Source organism: Martes martes (genome assembly GCF_963455335.1).
Source record: "Martes martes genome assembly, chromosome: 1".
NCBI classification, from domain to species: domain Eukaryota; kingdom Metazoa; phylum Chordata; class Mammalia; order Carnivora; family Mustelidae; genus Martes; species Martes martes.
In genome coordinates this window covers 158,709,220-158,729,724 of record NC_137888.1, presented here as the reverse complement: position 1 = coordinate 158,729,724, position 20,505 = coordinate 158,709,220, and the positions used below count along the sequence as shown (strand labels likewise).

Below are 20,505 nucleotides of genomic sequence, written 5' to 3'. Positions count from 1 at the left end.
AACCCTTCAGATGTATATCGGTGGGCCATATGCTTGGGGGGGGGGTGATTGTCAACATGTATCTTAGAGGATAGAGATAAAGGAAATTTCCAAAGGAGTTTTTATATGTTAAAGTAGACTTACAGGATCCTTGGGGGATGAGTGGTTGGGCTAGGATTGTCTTTTGCCCTTAGCCAAGTATTAACGTGGAGGCAGTTGGGTCCCTAGAAGAATGTCACTCTGCCTGTTTCAAGGACTTATCAGCGGGCTGTAGGCAGTAAGGAAATTTAACCGTTTTCCTTCTGCCTTTGTTTCCTACGTCAGGGGGGCTGAGTGGGGAGGGGACCATAGGGAAGGGAGAGGCTGAGAGGGAGGCGCAAACACTGAGGGAAGGGAGACTGAAGGGACTGGGGGAAGGGAGGTGAGAGGGAGGAGGGAACAGGGGAGAGAGGCTGACGGGGCGGGGCGGGGCGGTGGCTGAGCGGGAGAGGGGACCTGGAGGCTTCTAAACTTGCTGTCCAGTTAGTGGCTCAGGGGCTTCCAGCAACAATTCCCGACACTGGATAACTTCCCTGTGTGCCCACATCCGCGCCCCAACACATCCCCCGGCCAGCACATGACCTTCACCCCCTCTCAGTCCTGGGGCACCTGCAGGCCTTCCCTCCTGGTTCACGGGGCCGCCCTCATCAGTGGGTGCAGCCAGGCTGGGGAGCCCCAAGGCTAGGGGGCATTTTGTCTTTGCAGGGACATATTCTCTCTGGGATTTGGGCCTTTCCGCTGGGTGTGCACGTCAGGGGACCCCCAGGACCTGGCAGTCACCGACGAGCTGGCCACGTGCGTGCTGGAGGCCATTGCTGGTGGAGGTGAGGCTGTAGGACGGGCGACGCTGGCAGGCAGGTGGCCCAGCAGCGGCTCCGGCGGCAGCCCACCCCCTTGGCGCAGCCCCCTTCTCCGCTCATCCCCAGCCTGCCGCCCCCGCCCCGCAGGCGCGAGAGCAGGTGCCTCGAGGTCGCGCCCGTCCACGGTGCTCTGATTCTTGCACCGTTCTGCTGTGCCCCGCTTGGCTTCCCCGCGTCAGGGCCCGGCGCTGGCCAGCGGCTTCCCCCGCACACGGCGCGGCTCTGCCTGCCCGCGCGGACGGCGGCGGTTGAGCCTCCCCCGACCACCTGCCCCGCCCCTTGCTTAACCGCAGTCCCTTTACGTGTGGTGGACTGGACGCGCCGCTTACGCGTGGAGAGGAGGGGACAATTCATGGAACTTCCTCAGCCGCCCCAGCTCCCACGCCCCGTTCTCCGCAGCTTTTCTGCAGGTCCCGGGCACCTTCTCGCCAGTCGTCTGTGCGGCTCCTTCAGCCTCGGCGGCTCCTTTCCAGTCCCCAGGGACCGTTCCAGGCCCGGTGGGGTGGGGGCAGGCCCAGGTCACCCGGATGCAGGGCGGGCGGGCACCTGTGCGGGAGGAGCCGGGGGTGGGGCGGGGGGCCCGGGTAAGGTCTCCTGGGCCGGGCAGGAAGCAGCCCCGCGCTCTTAGCAATCCGGCCAGACGCCTCCAGGTGCTGGGGGAGCAGGCAGGTTGGTGGGTGTTCACCAAAGCGCCCTCCCGGAGGAAGCCCCGAGCTGTTGCCCCTGCTGCCGCCGCGGTGTAAATACTCTGGTTTCCAGCGGGGCTGCACGTGGGGCGGCAGCCAGCTCTCCCCAGACACGTAACCTCAAGAGCACAGAACCTGGCAAAAGGTAGTAAAGTAATTTGGCAGTGATGACTTGTGAGCATTGCCTTCATTTTTAATAAAAAATTTTAAAAGTGTGAGTTTTTAAAAAATTCCCGAGGAACACAGCTACCTTCTGACTCCAGCTCACCCTCCACACTTTACCCTACTGGCCTGTCTTACTGAGATAGGCCAAGCTTTGTTCTACCTCAGGGCCTTTGCATTTGCTGTTTCCTCTGCCTAGAGCACTGTTCCCTCAGATCTTTGTTCGCTAGTTCCTTCTTAGCATTTAGGAGGTAGCTTGACCATTACCTCTGCAAAGACGCCTTTGGTTCCCCTGACACCCCCCCCCCCACCCGCAATAAGTACCTCACCACACTTTTATTTCCTCCCTGGCGTGCAGCAGTCTCTGTTCCCAGTGCCTGGCACAGCCCCTGGCTTGCACTGAGGACTCAATAAATGTTTGCTGAGGGAATGAACGTATTAGGCAGGGGGTTGCACACGTCTGTGTGTTAATCCATGTGACTATTGGCATTACTGATTCCAGAATTCAGATGGCCTGGTGGGGTACTGAGGATGGGAGCTTCCTGACCCCGTGTCTGGGCTCCGTTATGCTTGCAGAACAGATGTCTGCTGTGCTGAGCACTTGCCAGAGGGAGGGCCCCTGCCTGAGCCCCACAGACCAGGGGCCCCTGGGCCCTGTGACACCTTGCTCTCTCCCTGCAGTGAACCCGGCTGTGAAGCTGCAGTATATGGACAACATCCGCTGGATCCGGGAGGCCGCCAAGCACCGGCTGGTGAGGGCTTGGCCTGGTGGGAAGCAGGGGTGGGCCTCTGGACTGCCCTCCCGGAGGTGGGGGGCGGATATATATGAGCCCCAAGATGGTGCCAACATACCCTGTGAGACTGCTTAGGTGGCAGCGTCCTTGGCCTCGTAGGAGGCAGCGGCGGCCGCCTCATCCAGCAGGCCTCCGGATAAAGAAGCCTGGTGCCTTTCAAATGGTGCCCTGGGGCCCTGGGGCAGTGGTCAGGGTCAGTTAGGTCATTGCTCACCCAGTTACTCCACAAGTAGCTCTCTTGAGTCAGGCCTCCTGGCTTTTCCTCTGTGTGACCTGGGGTGCGTGGCTTAGTCTCTCTGAGCTTCCCATCTCAGCTGCGCACTGAGATGCCAGTGACCGTATGCATGCCCGAGCTGTGGTGGTGCGCATACTTGGAGCAGGCCCTCTGGGACAGTCTGTGCAAGAGGCATGGCTGGGGCCAGGGCTGAGCAGAGAGGCATGCCACTGCCTCATGTCTGCTTACATGCACGTGAACATGGATCAAAGTGATGCTGGGTGGGGGCTGCTTTATACAGACTGGTCAGAAAGGTGTCTCTGAGTATGGAGTATACAATAAGTATGGAGAACATAGTAAGTATGGAGCTGAGTTGTGAGTTTGGGTCTGAAGGCTGGGAGTTTGGGGGATGGGGGGAGCTGCCCTGAGACAGTCAGGGAGGCACAGGACCAGCCGAAGCACAGGCCCTAAGGCAGCAGCAGGCCTAGTGTACTGGGGACAAATGAAACACGAGCATCTGGCTCACATGCCTTTGGCCACAGACCTCGATGGCCAGATTCTGCCTGGTGGACACATGTCCAGACTAGTGTGTTCCTGGTCTGGAGGTCCTAGGGCCAGAGGGGGACTCCCTTGAGCACTGTCCCTGCGTCCTGGGCTCCTGGGGCCTAACACTACCCACCCAGACTCCTCCTTGGCCAGTGGTTGGCATGCGTGTTTCAGCCACAAGCCCCGTGTCAACAGTGGTCTCTGTGACTGCTCAGAATCTGAGAGGACCACCCCACCGTTGGACTTGAGAATCTGGGCTGTGGGGATGTTGGGGCAGGAGCAGAAATGTGCAGGGCCAGTCTGGAGGTGGCCTGGAGAAGACAAGGACCTGGCCTTGAGGGAAGGGCTCCCACAGAGCAGGAAGGGGCTGAGGGGATGTTGGGAGGTGAGGGCCATGGGGAATGGCCCTCTGGATGCTGCTACAAGGGTGATAGAGAAGCGAGACTGTCTCTTCTGTGTTTGAGTTGAAGTTTTCTGGAGGTTGTGTTCTCCATACTTATTTCACATTGCTCTTTGCCTTAGGGAAAGATGGTGATCGCAGAAGGCCATCCTTTTTTTAACATTTTAATTGAGTTTCTTTTAAGGTATACTCTTGATGGAGCTGGCAATCCTATGCCCATTCCTCCTTGATTTTTTTTTTTTTTCTGGATCCAAGACATCTGAAAATCTCTGCAGTGCTGATTTCTAGTATAGTCCTTCCCACAGGGCTCTGAGGCAGCTGGTGGGAGTCTAGTAAGGCCTTTAGCAAGCCACATGCGAGGGAGAAGCGGTTCAGCTCACTGTGCTGGCCGGCGCCGCGGCCCGGACGGAGCTGTTTTCCAGCTCAGGGTCAGGGCTGCGGCTCCCTCCGGCACCCACTCCTGAACCTTCCACCCCATTCCAGGACGAGTGGCTGGGCAGCTGAGGGAAACACCTACATCCTCTTTGGAGAATCCAGAGTTTCTCAGTCTCAGCACAACTGATGTTTGGGCCAAATCATTTTTTTTTTCAGTTGTGGCAATATATACATTACCATAAAGTTTTCCATTTTAACCATTTTTAAGGTGCAACTCAGTGGCTTTGTGTACCCTTACATTGCGTGCAATGATCACCACCATCTGTTTCCAGACTTCTTCATCTCCCCAAGCTGAAACCCCACCCCCATTCAACACGAACCCCCATTTCCGCCCCCCCCAGCCCCTGGCAACCACCACCCTACTTTCAGTCTCTGTGTATTTGACTGCTCTAGGGACTTCATGTGAGTGGGATCGTGCAGGACTGGTTCTTTTGGGACTGGCTTCTTTCACTCAACATGATGTGCTCAAGGTTCATCCACACTGCAGCGTGTGTCAGAATTCCCTTCCTTTTCAAGGCTGAGTAATATTCCACTGTCTGCACAGAGTGTATCTATTTTGCTTGTGCATTCATCCATCAGTGGACACCTGGCGTGCTTCCACATTTTAGCTGTTGTGAATAATGCTGCTGTGAACAAGAACTACCGCCAGCTGCCTCAAATATCAGTGCGGGTGCCTGGGGGCTGGATGAGTCTATCGGGGCCGGGGGTCATGTTGCATGCCCATGCCAGCAGCACCCAAATGTGTCTCCAGGCTTTGCCCCTGCTTGAGAACCACTGTTCGTTTTCACTTGCGGCCGCTTCCGTTTTGTGGGAGTGACCTGTCTCACCCTCCAGAGGGGCTGCTCCCGGTGTTTCAGTCCACAGGCCCCTGGCCATGCCACCTATGGCTCCGGTGGCCATGGGCAGGTGGCTCAGCCTCTGCGCCCCAGTTTTTTCATCTGTAAAGTGGACCTGAGGATGAGGACCCCAGCACCTTCCTCACAAACGCACCAGTGAGCGACGGTGTGCAGAGAAATTGCGGCGGTGCTGGGCACAAACTGAAATTGCCTTAGGTGGTGTTCGTATTCTTTTTATTGAGAGGACTCAAGCCGGGGCATACTCCTAATAGGTAACACCCCTAGAGATGGACAGGTCAGGGTTTCAGAGACCCCTCATGGGGTTAAGCCATGAGGTGCTGGATCACAGAGGGGCATCTGGGGGCCCCGACTGTGTGTGGACATGCAGAGGGCCAGCGTGGTGGCATGGGGGGGCTGGACGTGAGAGCCCGCCTCAGGCCCACAGACTGAAGAGCTATCCCACACCTCGGGGTGCTCCACATCCTGCCTCGAGGGGACTATCTGGCTGCTGGTGGACCTGTCACCCAAGTCGCTGCCTGCACGTCACTAGGTCACCAAAGTGCCTCGTCTCTACCTTTTCCCCGCAGGTAGTGGGGTCCCAGGCGAGGATCCTGTATTCAGACCAGAAAGGCCGTGTGGCCATCGCTGTGGCCTTCAACCAAGCCATCGCCCGTGGGGAGATCAAGGTGATACATCCTGGGCTGCAGGCTGGAGGCCTCCCCTCGTCTCCTTGCTGTCAGCGCTGGCATGGTCCGGAGGCTGTGTTTGTGTCAGGTTGGGGGGCAGATAACTGGGGACCAGGAGTGAGGAGGCCTGTCCTCAAAGCCAGCCTCTGATGTGGTTCCTGCTGTGTGACCTTGGGTAAGTCAGGTGCTGTCTCTGAGCCTCAGGTGCCATTTTCTGTTAACCCCAAAGCCTAGGTGTGAGGATTGAGCTAGTCCTCTTTCTTGAATTACCTTCTTTTTGAATTATCTTTTTATAAACCATGACAAACGTTCCTAGCTTTCCCCCATTTTCCTCCCAGTCAGCAGCCCACCATGGAGGACATGGAGCTCTGGGACACCTATTTGGAAGGCCGTTCCGCAGAGCTCTTGCTAGTGACCCTGGGTTTGGGAGTGCCAGTATTAATAATCAGCTGTGAAAGGGAAATCAGACGGATGAACGTGATGCCTGTCCTGGTGGGTGGTTGTGGTGGTGGCAGGGACAACAGCCCTAGCCCATCTCAGGGAGCACTGCCAGAGCTCAGCATCCTAGGAGGAGGGCTGGGGCCGCTCCGCCAGGACCTCTCTCTAGGCACACTCATGTCCAGGCTGTGGTTGGCCAGTTAGCACAGAGAGCAGGGCGTCTTTATCATTCATTCCACATGCTTGATTGGGCACCTCTTCCATGCCAGGCTTGTTCTAAAGGACTGGGGACCCCGTGGCAGAGAACAAACTAGACAGGGTCCCGTCCTCATCCACGCACTAGGGAAGGGAAACTGATGATGCAGGATAAAGGAGTAAGTTCAGAGGGAACATCAGATGGTGATGAACAGGAGAAGAAGGTGAATGGTGGTGATGGGGTGTGGGTAATGGGGTAGCAGTGGCAGGGAGGGCTTGAAGGGTTGGGGATGAGTGGTGGCTTTAGGCAGGGGGGTCAAAACAGGTCTTCTGAGTTAACGGCTGTAGAACTGAGAGCTATCTGGAAGGTGCTAGAATCTCTGGGGGTGGCAGTTCAGAGCAATGTGAAGAGCGAGCTCGGCCCGTTCAGGGAAAGGAGAAGAGGACCTCTTAATTCAGAGCAACGGGGAGTCTCCCTTTCAGCAAGACACCTCCTCTTACGCAGGGGGCCTCTGCAATTCTACGACCACTGGAGAGGGCTGGGAAGACCAAAACTCATAGGGCTAGCCGTAGTTCCTTTGTAAGACACTCAGGAAAGATCTTGGGTTGGTGCTGGGAAGAGCTAGCTTGTTGCAGCTCCACGGCCTTCCTCCTCCTGAGGACAGCCAAGTGGAAGGTGTGTCTGGGTCACACTCGCACTCACCCCATGCTTGTGGGCATGGATGTGCCCCTTTGCCCCAGCCCCTTCACCTCTACCACTTAATTTTTCCAGTTAGAACTTTTTTTGTAATGGAACCACCCGTGCCTGGCACAAGGGAGCCTGGTTGGCCTGTCCTTAGCCATGACCCCACTCAACCATCAGGGCTGCACGGTATTCTGTCATTGGGGTGCAGAGTTGCCGACCTCCTGGCAGCATGTCACAGACTCCCAAGCAGCCTGAGATCTTTCGGGAACAGGAAGAATTGCCAACACATGCATTTGAAAAATTAAACCCCCTGTGCTTTCACCATGTGAAAAGTCTGTGTCCTCCCAGAGAATGGCAGCACAGAAAGGATCTTGGTGATTTCCTTGTCCGGAAAACCAAGGCCCAGAAAGGAAGCATCCACTCGGCACCCCTGGGCTATCTGTCTGCCCCTTTCCTTAGAGCGTAGACTCAGGGGAAAGCCCAGATTCTAGTATACTGTGTATGGATTTAAATCCCAACCTGTCCACTCACCAGCTCTATGTCTTTGGGCAAGTTTCTTCTTCTCACTGGACCTCAGTTTTCCTGTCTATAAAACAGGCATGGTAACAGGCATACCTATCTGGTGAGAGTGGTTGAGAATACCCAGTGAGCCAACACGGACATAACACGTGGGTGGCCTGCACGTATAGAAAGCACCCAATCTGTGGAATGAATCTGTTGGTAGCTGCAGGAAGCCATCAGAAACATCTATGCTTCCTCTTGTTGAGGAAGGTTTATTTCCAGGGGGAGCGATCTGGAGGGCTTCCGGCGTGTGCCAGGCAGCTATGGTAGACACTGTTTGCCGACATCTCATTTCCTTCCCCGCTGCAGGCGCCGGTGGTCCTGAGCCGAGACCACCATGATGTGAGTGGCACGGACAGCCCCTTTAGGGAGACCTCCAACATTTACGATGGCTCTGCCTTCTGCGCAGGTGAGAAAGACAAAAAAAAATTTTTTTTAATTGTTTTTATGTTGGATTTGATTTTGCTTAAAAATCAATTGATTCATTTCAGTCAGTCATAATGATGCAAAAAAAGGTTCTGGCATAGGGTGACCAGCCCAGCACACGGGGGTTTTTGGGATCTGGGATTTCTGGTTTTAAACTGGGCTAGTGTCAGGCAAAATGGGACAGTTGGAAGCTGTAGACTCAGGTGTGTTCCTGACCCTGTCACTTGCTAGATGGTCCTCAGCAAGACACTTCTAGTCTCCGATCCTCAATTTCCTTATGTGTAAGATGGAAATAACCATAGTACCTACTTCAGAGGTTCGTTGTGAAGAATGAGATGAATTAATATGTGTGTGGCTTTAGGTTGGTGCCCTGCAGCTGGCATTCAATGAGGTTATCTGTTCTGCTTCTAAACCTACTACAATTACAATCACCACAGAGGCTGGTGGGTTCTAGTCCTGGCATAGCTTGTTCATTCCCAGTACTCGGGGGTTCCTTCCATTGCGGATGGGATCTCAAGGAAAGGAGGTAGACACTCAGGAACCCTATTTGTATCCCTTTTTTCAAGGAGTTGATATATTTCATGTAAGTTATCAAATTTATAGGTATAGAGTTGTATTCTTATGTTTATCTTTCTGATGTCTGTGGGGTCAGTTGTCATGTCTCCTTTGTCATTCTTGATATCGGTCATTTGTGTATTTTTTCTTTCTTCTTGATCAGTCTGGCTGGAAATTTATCAAATTTGTTGCTCTTCCCCCAAAAAGAAGCTTCTAGTTTCTTTCATTTTTTTTTCTATTGCTTTTTTGCTTCCAAATTAATTGATTTCTGCTCTAATCTTTAGTATGTCCTTCCTTCTACTGGCTTTGGGTTTGATTTGCTCTTCTTTCTCTGGCTTCACAAGGCAGAAGCTGAGGTTACTGAATTGAAACTTCTTTTTTTCCTAATAGAGGTATTTAATGTTCTAATTTCCTTTTAAACACTGCTTTAGCTGCATCCTGCGAATTTCTATATATTTTCATTTTCATTCAGTTCAAGATATTTTTTAATTTCCCGTAAGACTTTCTCTTGGATCCATTGGTTACTTGAAGTATCTTTTTTAATTAATTAAATTTTTTTTTTAGAGAGAGAATGTGTGAGTCCAGGGGGAAAAGGGCACAGAGAGAGAGAGAGAGAGAGAGAGAGAGAGAATCTTTAGCAGGCTCCATGTTTAGTGCGGAGCTCGAAACAGGGCTCAATCTCATGACCCTGAGATCATGACCTGAGCTGAAATCAAGAGTAGGAAGCTTCACTGACTGAGCCACCCTGGCACCGCTAGAAGTACCTTTTTAAATTTCCAAGTTTTAGGAGATTTTTCAGATACCTTTGTTACCGACTTCAGGTTTAATTCCATTATGGTCTGAGGACTTACTTTATATTTGTTCTGTTCTTTTAAAATTGTTAAGGTTGTTTGGTGGCCAGAAGATGGTCTATCCTGGTGCACTTGAGAAGAACATATGTTCTGTGTTATTTGGTGGATCCTACAGATGTCAGTTAGGTCAGGTTGGTTGATAATGCAGTTCTAGTCATCTGTATCCTTATTGATTTTCTGCCTAATTATTATGTAAATTACACAGAGGGAGAGTGGTGAAGTCTCCACTGGTGTTTGCGGATTTGTCTGTTTCTCCTTTAGGGTCTTCAGCATCTTTGCTCCAAGTATTTTAAACCTATGCTGTTAGGTGCACACTCGTTTCAGTGTCTGATGTCTTCTTGGAGAACTGACATCTTTATCGTTGTGTCATGTTTCTCTTTGTCCCGAATAATATTCCTTGCTCTGAAATTCTCTGATATTAATATAGTTTATATTCATACCTGTGGCCACTGTAACAAGGTACCACAAACTTAACGGCTTAACACAACACAGATGTGTTCTCTCATGGTTCTGCAGGCTGGAAGTCTGAAATCAGATCTGGTGAGCTAAAGCCAAGATGTGGCTGGGCCGGGACATCTAAGGAGGTCCTAGAGGACAATGTTTCCCGGCCTTTATCAGGTTTTAGGGCTGTGCTTCTTGCATTTCACAACCCAGTATAAGAAGGAGAGTGTTCTTAGAATTCTCCCTGATCTCCTCTGGGAACACCCAGCTGGGTTTTGGGAAGAAGAGCCTGCTAGAACACGTACACCTTCTTATATCTGTGTCCCAGAGGCCTCAAGGTTTCAGGCAAGCTCATGCTTGTCCTTTAGCAATTTGTTAGACATACATGTAAGGTGACCAGATTGTCTGTGCAAGGGCCTCTCTCTCCCCAGATTGTAATGAGTTGGTTGCCCTGGGACCTCCGTTCTCTGATGGGGTCAAGGACAATCACTAATTTGTAGTCACTTATTTTTTGTTGTTGTTTTTGTTTCTTTTTTTTATTAAATTTTTAAATAAACATATAATGTATTTTTATCCCCAGGGGTACAGGTCTGTGAATCGCCAGGTTTACACACTTCACAGCACTCACCATAGCACATACCCTCCCTAATGTCCATAATCCCACCACCCCCTCCCTACCTCCCCTCCCCCCAGCAACCCTCGGTTTGTTTGTGAGATTAAGAGTCTCTTATGGTTTGTCTCCCTCCAGATCCCATCTTGTTTCATTTATTCTTTTCCTACCCCCCAAACCTCCCACGTTGCATCTCCACTTCCTCATATCAGGGAGATCATATGATAGTTGTCTTTCTCCGATTGACTTATTTGTTTTTGTTTCGTTTTAAGGGTGGGAGTGACTCTCTTGGCTCTCTGCATCTATAGGCTAAAATCAGTACCACCATCCCTTTAATTCTTTTGTTCTTTCTGCTTCTGGAGTACTTTATCTGGCCTTCAGCGCTGGAGGGCGTAACTGTACAGGCTAACAGTGGGTACTTGGGCACTTGTCAGTACTCCAGCTTTGCGTGGCTCTGCAAACATACATTGTGGCTGTTTCTAGAATCTGTCCTTTAGGCCCTACTCAGCCCATTGTCGCCGGGGTCAGAGCCTGGCCTGGCCCCTAGCCCACGGCATTCAGGGAATAACGGGGCATGGCCTCTGTTTCCGCAGACATGGCTGTGCAGAACTTCGTGGGAGATGCCTTTCGCGGTGCCACCTGGGTCGCTCTTCACAATGGCGGGGGTGTCGGCTGGTAAGGTTTTTGGAGAACTGGGTGCTGTGGGTGTGGGCTGGTGTCGAGGTCTCAGGAGTTCCCTCGAGGGTCCTGGGCCCTGCCTCCCCTGAGCTCCTTCTGCTAAGGGCTTTGCTGTGATGTGTTCCTCATGTGAGCAAGAAATCACAGCACATGGCTGAGCCACTCTACCTTTCAGGGTCTTAGCTGTCACACTGGACACAAAGGCTGTAAGAACCGTCCCTACCCTTATCCTGTCCATTTTCCCTTTGCTTTCCCAGATGTTTTCTCAGGAATTCTCAGTGCTGTCCTAGCCCAGGCCTTCTTCACTGATGTGTGTCCTGGGCAGCTGGGCTGGGAGGCGGGAGACCTGGATTCTGGGCTCCTGGGTCCCTGGCTCACAGCTCTGCCCTGCCAGGCCTGTTTCCAGTCTGTGTCATGAGGGAATTGGGGTTTGCAGATGGGTCTTATTCCAGCTGACAGTGGCAATTCCATCGTGAAGAGGTCTGCTGTTATTGTGCACCCCTAGTTCTAATATGTGGGGCTTTCCCATACCACCAGGCAATTCTTTGACACCCAAATGGGTGTCCACCACTCAACTCAATTCTGACACTGCTCAGAGACAGTACCAGATCCCATAGGGTAAGGGCTCAGTCCCACAAGGATGCCACCACCCCAGATGCCGATCATAAGTCTGGGTTGTCATCTGTGCATCTTACTGGTGTGCTACAAATCAGAGGTTCACACAGTAGCCTCCCTGGGTTCCATTAATGTGCTTGAGCAGCTCATAGAACTCAGGAAACCGGTATACTCCCTAGATTACCAATTTATTACAGAGGACATCAATGGGTAGAAGTGAATAGCCAGCTGAAGAGATACAGAGGGAGAGTTCCCGGAGCAAAGGAGTTTCTGTCCTTGCAGAGTTTGGGGCCTAGCACTGTGGCACGTGGGCGTGCTCTGGTTCCCCAATCTAGGACTCTCCAAACTTGTCCTTTTAGGTATTAATGGAGGCTTCATTATTTAGGCATGACTGACTAAATCATTGACCCCAGATTCAACCTCCAGCCCCTCTCCTTTCACTGGAAGTCTGGCGGTTGGGACTGAAAGTTCCAATCCTGTAATGATATGGTTGGTTCCGCTGGAAACTAGCAACCCCCCTCATTCTTTAAATGCAATCCAAAAGTCACCTCATTCACATAAGAAAAGAGACTTTAACCACTCTCAACGCTTAAAAAATTCCAAATTTTAGGAGCTCTGTGCTACAAATCGGATGAAGACCAAATATATAAGTCATTATAAATCACAATATCACATCCACAAAGAATAATGAATAACTAATGTTTATTGTACAAGGATGGTGTGGCAAGCATTTGCTAAACTTTTTGAATCTACTCTCTCACCTAATCGTAGAAGAAAACACATTTTACAGATGCGGAAACTTAGTGACCTCCAGCTGTCCCAGCTGTCCCCTCTTCCCAGCCTGGGAAGCTGGCAAATCTGGGCTCTGGCTCTCTGGGCCAGCAGGGAGCGCTGCGGCTTCAGAGAGGAAGGCCGCTCCCTGGCCGGCCGGCTCCGAACAGACCTCAGAGCCCGGTCTGGCCAGAGGGAGCCTGGCCTTGCCCTCCGCAGCCAAGTCCTTCAGCACTGAGCTTCCCAGAGCATTCCGCCGCGCTGGCTTGGAGGCCGGAATTCCGAGCCGTAGCCCAGTCAGGCGGCTCTAATTAATGGAAAATGTGACGGGCGCGTGTGTTCTTTCCGATACACAGGCTGGATAAAACCAGGACAGAGAGTGCCTGGTGGAGGGGTACCTGGTATTTTGTCACTAGATGCTGAATTGGTGCTGGAGGTGACGAGAATAAGGTTGAGTAACACGCTCAAGGCCACAGAGCTGGTGGTGGAGCCAGGATTCGAATCTAGACCGGTCATCTCCCAGGATCCACCTGTCATTGCCAGCTGAGCCACAGGGGGCAAGAGGGATCAGAGCAGAGCCGGCCCAGGAAAGCATCCTGACTTGAGGGCTTCGGGGCAGGACCCCTGCATGGGGAGTTCCCAAGAGAGGGAACGCTCCCTGCTGATTCCCAAGTTGCTCCCACCCTCTGGCTGCCCCTAGGCTCTGCAGACAGGACTGCACATAACCCAATCCGTCAGGTGCCCCTGCGAGGCTTACTGCAAAATCAGCAGGAGAAAAAATCTGCACTTCAACCATTCCTGTTCCGGGAGGAAATCACTTTCAACTCGTCAGCTCATTTTTTTTCTTTGTTCTACACAAATCCATTTTTGAGTTATAAGCTTTCTCTGCTATTTCTTAATATGCTTTCAGCATTTATTTATTTGGCAGAGAGAGATCACAAGCAGGCAGAGAGGCAGGCAGAGAGAGGGGGGGAAATAGGCTCCCTGCCGAGCAGAGAGCCTGATGCGGGGCTCGATCCCAGGACTGTGAGATCATGACCTGAGCCGAAGGCAGAGGCTTAACCCACTGAGCCACCCAGGTGCCCCTCTCTGCTATTTCTTAATATGTTTTCAGCATTTATTTATTTGGCAGAGAGAGAGAGAGAGCAAGCGGGAACAGGGGGGAGGGGCAGCGGGAGAGGGAGAGGCAGGCTCCCTGCTGAGCAGGGAACCCAACGTGGGGCTGGATCCCAGGACCCTGAGATCATGACCTGAGCCGAAAGCAGCCGCTCCACCATCAGAGCCACCCAGGCGCCCCTGCTTTCAGTTGTTACATCATCCGCTGTCCCCCTGTTACGGAGCACTTCTGTTTCCAGGACAGTCCACCTTAACTGTGTGTCATCTTCCTCTTTCTCTGCCTCCGTGGAGCCCCTCTTTCTGGTTGCTTGCTTGGAGTCTGTGCTCATGCTCTCTGTCCAGTGGTCCTTGCTGTCTGCTGGTGTTTCCAGAGGGTGCCCACAGCCCAGTGTGTGAACAGGGACCTTTGGACCATGGGCTGCAGAGCAGGAGGGGTCAGCAGTCAGTCTCTGGTTTTAGGCTGGTTGGTCTGCTGGGTAAACACAGGTCTCATCTCCTGTCCTTACAGGGAGGGTGTGGCCACCAGCCAGTCACTAAACATCACTGCCAGCAGTTGTGCATCTGGATTCCAGGTGATGTGGCTTCTGCTGGCCCGAGGATCGGTCTGAGGACTTGTAACGTTCTTGCCCTCCATGTACATAAATCTCCTCGGCCCCCACCCCCAGGGCAGCAGGGTATCTTCGATGTAGAGTTTCGTGGCACAATTGACAGCATGGATTCTGAAGTTGACTTTTCTGCACGAGTTAAGCTTGTTGAACTTCATTTCTCATTGACAAAATACTCCTCGTAATAGCAATGGCTTTATAAGCTGGTGGTGAAGATTAAATAGTGAATGGCTAACGCTCAGAGTATCGTGTGCAACAGGTACGAGGCCTTCTAGACTGACATGCTAGCTCGCCTGATCACCACGACAGTCCCCTGTAAGAAATAGCTGCTACCTAGGTGGAAAAATAACTTTGCCTGGGTTTCAAAATGAGCTCCATTTGCAGGAGGCCTGGCCCGAATGCATGTGCCCACCTTACCCCGAGAGCTACCTGTAAGGGGACCAGAGCAGGGCCAGCGAGTGGCATGCCTCCGATAAACCTTAACCTTACCAGATGTGTGCTGTTTGGGATTGGAGGTGAAAACTGTGGGTGTTTTGAACTTTAGTAGCTGCGGTCGCATTTCCCTGTATAAAGGTTCCAGTTTGCATAACCTCAGCACTCTGGGTGTTACCGCATGGGATTTGCCAGACTGGTGGGCAAGGAGTGACAAATCCTTGTTTTGATTTGACTTGCTTGCTTCCAGTTTTTGTTTTGGGTTGTGCGATTTTTCTTACAGACTGGTTGTTCTTGTTCTATTCTAGACATAGGATGCTGGTCTTGGGTGCACGTCCCTTGTGTTTGAACGTCGTCTATAGTGTCTGTGCTGGTTGGGTTTTCCAGGAGGCAGAAGCTGAGGTGGAGGTAGAGTGTGTAAAAGGCTTACTGGGAAGACCACCTGAGAAAGGAAGGGGGAGCAGGAGCGAGGGCGCCCTCAGTCTCCACGCACATCCGCCAGCCTTGCCGCCTAGCGGTGGTGGGGGGCAGATTCTGGGCCCAAGAAGGCCATCAAAGGACCCACTTAGGGTAGAAATGGGCAGGCCCTCGCCATATTAGTGCTCTGTCTCTGCCCTGAGAAAGACCCTAAGGAGTTATTGCTGGAGGCTGTGAGCTAACCATGTCCCCCACAGCCGGGCTTTCTAGAAGGGTCGCCCATGTAGGCCTCTCTTCAAAGGGAGTTTTATCTTTATCCAGTGACTTCTTATTCTCTCTCTCTTTTTTTTTAAGATTTTATTTATTTTAGAGAGAGAGAGAAAGAGAAAGCATGCGGGGAGAGGGGAAAGGGACAGAGTGGATGGGAGAGGGAAAAGGAAAGGAGAGAATTCCAGAATCCCAAGCAGACTCCCCGATCAGCGTGGGTGATACGGGGTCTCACAAGCCCAAGACCATGACCTGAGCCGGTACTAAGAGTCTGATGCTTAACTGACAAGCCATCCAGGCACCCCAAGGGCCCTTCATTTTTTAAACATTGCTTTAGAAGACATTCCTCCTCCTTCCCAACTTAAGAAAATGCATGCTCCTAAACTTTCTTTAGTTACTATCTAATTTTGAATTTTTCCTTCTTTAGCACACCTGGCACCAGTTTTTATTTGTGTGACATAGGGCTCTATTTCTGTTTTTCTCAGTGGGACAGTTAGTTGTCGCAGCTCCATCTATGAGCAGCTCCCGTGCTCTGCGATGGTGGTGCTGCCTTTATGGTCCTATCTTCCCGGGCTCCGTGTGCGTGATGCGTGGGCAAGGTTTGCTGAGGTAGCATGGAGCTGAGCAGCTTTGCTCTCTAGCAGTCTGGGCTACAGGCTCCCAAAACAGAAAATGAAGTTCTCATCTCCAAAAATCCCTCTCTGGTCGAAGGACACACTGAAGTCCTTGCTCGGCAGCACTGGCTGGCATCTGCTTTCCCTTCTGTCACCCAACATCAGTCCCTGATAGGTGATGACTGATGGTGACCTTGAATCCACCTGGAGGCTGGTGGGAGGTGTGATGGGAGCCCAGGGGCAGGCACAGGGCCACCCAGCTCTGGGACATGGGCTGAGGGCAGGGCAGGGGCCGCTGCCCGTTCACAGAGGTGCTCCACTCTCACGTCGGGAGTGGGGAGCACAGCTGGCTCCTGCAGCAGTGGGCTCCTCACCTTCTTGGTGGGAACTGGCTGAAATTGTCCGTAGAGCCCAAATGGGGCAGAGAAGCAGGTAAGGCCTGAAGGATCTGAGACTAGAGAAGCTAGGTGCCTCTTTTGGGTGCAGGAAGGAGGAAGAGCAAATTCTCTGGGAGCAGGGACTGAAAGACCAGATGCTGTGTTCCCAGGGGTTTGTGTTGGGCAGTAAGGCCTTGGCAGGTGCCAACAAGAGGTGGGGCATTTCCTATGTTCGTAATGGAAGGGGGTGGGAGGGGTATAGTGATGCTCTCAGCAGGAAGGGCAGCCAGGCCTTGTTCATGATGCTAAGGGTGAGGATAGAGATCCAGGGGTGCCGGGAAGGAGAGGATGCCCACAGTCGCTGGCACACATGAGGAAAGTCAGACTGCACTGACATGCTTCATTGAGATCCCCATGACACCTACTACAGAAATGAATGAACACATGACCGTATCACGTCTGCGAGGGGAGGGAGTCCAAAAAGAGCCCAGAGAAATCTGGTCGTTAGAAAATGAGAGATATGGAAAATAAAGGAACTTGGTCTTCAGATCAGGTTATCAGGACCCCAAAATGCACCTAAAGCTGAAAGAGGACGCAAAGGAAAGGACGAGCATCAAGAGAAATCAGGGAGAATGACCGTTGAACTGAGCAGCCCAGGAGCCCCCCAGGGAAGTATGGGATATGGAATGCTCTCAGAACCTCAGAGAAGGAGGTCATGCGGGGAGGTGACATGGTCGAGGGTCCTGAGTGTGAGTGTGGGGTGCACGGAGTAAAGCATGGAGGTGCAAGTGGGGAGTGTGGAGCCCAGTGGTTCCTGCATCCCTGAGGCTGGGGAGAGGACACAGGCTCCAGGCTGCAGGGGCCACCCTGCCTCCACGAGCCAAGGCTTCCAAAGGGTTCCCCAAGTGTGCGTGCGCTTCTGTCCACTCCAGGCAGGGGCAGGCCTGGAGAGTGGCCTGGGAACGTCTTTGCCTCTTACAGGGGTGAGGTGATCAATGGAGGGTTTGGCCTCGTGCTGGACGGGACCCAGGAGGCTGAGCAGAAGGCCAGGATGATGCTCAGCTGGGATGTCTCCAATGGAGTAAGTCACATCCAGTCCTTTCTGGGGCCTTCTCTGGGGACAGTTCTGTCAGGCCGAGCAGCTCTCACTGCTCTGCTCGCTCTCTCATCTCTCTGTCTATGCACGTGCCCCTGTGGCCCTGCTGGAGCTGGGGGGGTGTCCTCCCTCCCCACGACCCCATCACAGGCCAAGAGAAGAGGTGGTGAGCACAAGGCGGCCAGGCGGTCATGGGGAGGGTGTGTGCGGGCAGGTATAAGGGGGATGGGGAGGGGCTCAGCGTGCAAGGACCCAGGCAGCTGGAGTCAGGTGAGGGGGTGAGCATGAGAGTGGGGATGGCGGGGCCTCTGGAGGGCGCTAACCAGTAGAGGGGATGGTGAGGGCCACGAAGCTGTGAGGGGAAGGATGAGGGGAGGCAAGCGTGGCAGCAGGGAGGGCGGGGAAGCCCTAAGGCCTGAGGTGGAGAGAAGGAAACAGACTGGAGGAAGCTTCTGGGGCAGAACTGGGATGGATGTGGATTCCCTTAGGGAGGGCGGTTCCTGGATACTTGGACATGGGTTAGGCTGGGTTTCAGATCAGGGAGGGGGCTGAATACATAGTCCGGCCAAGAGAGAGGGGGTTCTGAGCTAGAGGTGGGAATGGGATAGACGTCCAAGACTGCTGGCCCCACGCACAGCACAGAGGGACCCCGAAGGGGACGAGGGCGGGGATTTGCAGCCCGGCTGCGGTGTGTACAGAAGGCCCTGCTGGGAAGCTGGTGTTGGCACCAACGGCTGCCCTCTCCCCCCATCCCCCACCGCAGGTGGCTCGGCGCTGTTGGTCTGGGAACCGGAAGGCCTACGAGATCATCTGCCAGACGATGCAGGACAACAAGGGCTTGGTGGTGACGCTCCCGCATGAGGTGGCAGACGAGTGCATGCTCCAGCAGGCCCTGCAGCCATGAGGGGGCCCGAGAGCCGGCCTTGCTTCCTCGCCCTCTTGATCCCTGTCCTCACCCCCACAGCCACAGCACACCTGTCACTGCACACCTTTGTCTGTGGGTTAGCAGCTTCCCACACAAACCCTCCCTTGGCCTCACGACTACCTGGAGGGCATAGCACGGGACCATCCACCATTTACAAACAAACCAGCTCAGGCCGGAAGAAATGGGAGTGTTTGCCCCTGACCTCTGGGAACCCTGAGAGGGCATGAAAGTCTGGTCCAGGGCCCAGTCCTCTAGCTCGCCACAGAGTAGACTCCAGGAACTTTTGGGGGCTGTGCATGCCACAAATACTGAGTATTAACGAAGTCCCTTCAAAACCCCTGCCTCTCCTTCTCCTACCAAGGGGCCAGGGTTTCCTTTGGCCAGGTTTTTATCAGTCATTCTGCCTCCTGTCCACCTTCCATCCACGCATCCAGATAGCTTTCCATCTGCTGGCCTGTCTAGCTGTCTGTGATGTACTTTTTGCCCCTTGGTGCCTCCAGCCATGGGCCCAAAGGAACACGGCCAGGCGCTGGGTTTGAGGGTCCAGGGAGTAAGACAGGGCAATAAAGGGTTAGGAAAGAAAGAAGCCATGTAAGGTGTCACAAGCAGGATGGCTGTGGGCTGGTGGGATGGGGGCAGACAGGGTCCTGCCCTAAAGGGACGGTGGTATTTTGTGAGAAAAAGGAGAGAGGAGGGGAGTCCCCGACTGCTGGCACAGCATGGAGTGCAAGAAAATGCAGCCCAGGGACGCCTGGGTGGCTCAGTGGGTTAAGCCTCTGCCTTCAGCTCAGGTCATGATCCCAGGGTCCTGGGATCGAGCCCCCCCACCCCGCCCTGCCCCCAGTCAGGCTCTCAGCGGGGAGCGTGCTTCCCCTTCTCTCTCTGCCTGCCTCTCTGCCTACTTGTGATCTCTCTCCCTCTCTCTGTCAAATAAATGAATAAAATCTTAAAAAAAAAAAAAGAAAAGAAAAGAAAAGAAAATGCAGCCCAGTCCCTTTAGAGGGAGGTCCACTCCAGAACCCTGTTTGCAACCAGGTGTCCTGCAGGAGCCCTGCTGGGCCTGAGGCTGTATTCCTGCACCCCTCCTCCAGATCTCTGATCCCTGCAGCGGCTGGACCCATAGCCCAGGCTCAGATTCAAAGCGTCCAGACAAAGGGAGTTATGTGGTCATGCTTTTCCAGGCCTTCCTTTTGAAGAAGGCACCCTCTTTTTTTTAAGGATTCCCCTACTTTTAGGGCTCCCTTCTGCCTATTGCCTCAACTCCTGGTTGCCTACTGCCCCTGTCCTCTGGGGTGCTGCAGGATTTGGGTGTGAGTCTTTCCCCATGTAACCACCTAGCTCCTTGAGCGGAGACCAAGGTAGGAGGAGGAAACAAAGTAGCAGTGGGATGGGGGGTTGGGAGAGAGTGGGGAGAAAAACCCCTAAAGACAGCACGACCCTCTGATGGCAATGAGGACATTTGTCTTATTTGGGTCACACTGGGGGACCCAAACCAAACCTTTTGCCTTCTTCAGAACAAGCCCCTTTGGGGAGGGGACTTCTAGCTCCTCCCTCTAATCCAGGGCAGACCATGGCCTCACCCTGCTGTGGGACCAGGCCTGGGAGATGGGGTTGAGGGGGCAGGGGAACTGGCAGACTGCTTCCCTGTCCTTAGCAACCAATGAGACATCCCCTTTCCTTTGTTTAAAATTGAAATATAGTTGATGCACAATGTTTCAGTAGTAGTTGCAGGTGTACAACACAGTGATGGGACAACACTCCCCCTTTCCTTTGTAATTAATTAGGTTTTAGAAATGAAATGCCAAGACTCTGATAAAACTTTGATCTGTTTAATTTTGTTTATTTACTGGAGAAGGATTATAGAGGCCAAAACTTGCCTTCTGGAGTCCCAAAGTATGGGTGTGTTTCTTTTCTAAAATAAAAAATTATCCTAAATTAATATGTAGATGTGGGGGCCTGGCAGTGCTTAGCTTTCTCCTAACCCTGCCTGTGTGCTAGGATCTTGGGGACCTTGGCCTTTCCGAATTTCAGTTTTCTAAGCTGTATCACAGAGTGTAACACCTGCATCTCAGTCAAGGGGTGACGGTGGTTCTGCTTTATTCTCACCCAGGTTATCAAAAGGAGCCAAGTGAAGGGATGAATTTCCTGCCCCTCTTCTTCCACCCTTCTCACCCCACCTACTGATGTTGGGCC

At 52.9% G+C, this 20,505-nt stretch overlaps 1 protein-coding gene across 1 annotated transcript in view; it reads left to right on the top strand.

The window, feature by feature from the left end:
- The window catches only part of UROC1 (urocanate hydratase 1), a 42,226-nt gene extending 22,101 nt beyond the window's left edge, over positions 1–20,125 (top strand). The window contains exons 14-20 of the mRNA XM_080798451.1: positions 724–842; positions 2,408–2,478; positions 5,539–5,637; positions 7,826–7,925; positions 10,993–11,074; positions 17,273–17,372; positions 18,151–20,125. Coding sequence (XP_080654577.1) covers positions 724–842; positions 2,408–2,478; positions 5,539–5,637; positions 7,826–7,925; positions 10,993–11,074; positions 17,273–17,372; positions 18,151–18,291 — 712 coding nt within the window. The 3' untranslated portion in view covers positions 18,292–20,125. The remainder of the gene's footprint in view (positions 1–723; positions 843–2,407; positions 2,479–5,538; positions 5,638–7,825; positions 7,926–10,992; positions 11,075–17,272; positions 17,373–18,150) is intronic.
- The last annotated feature ends 380 nt before the right edge of the window (positions 20,126–20,505 follow it).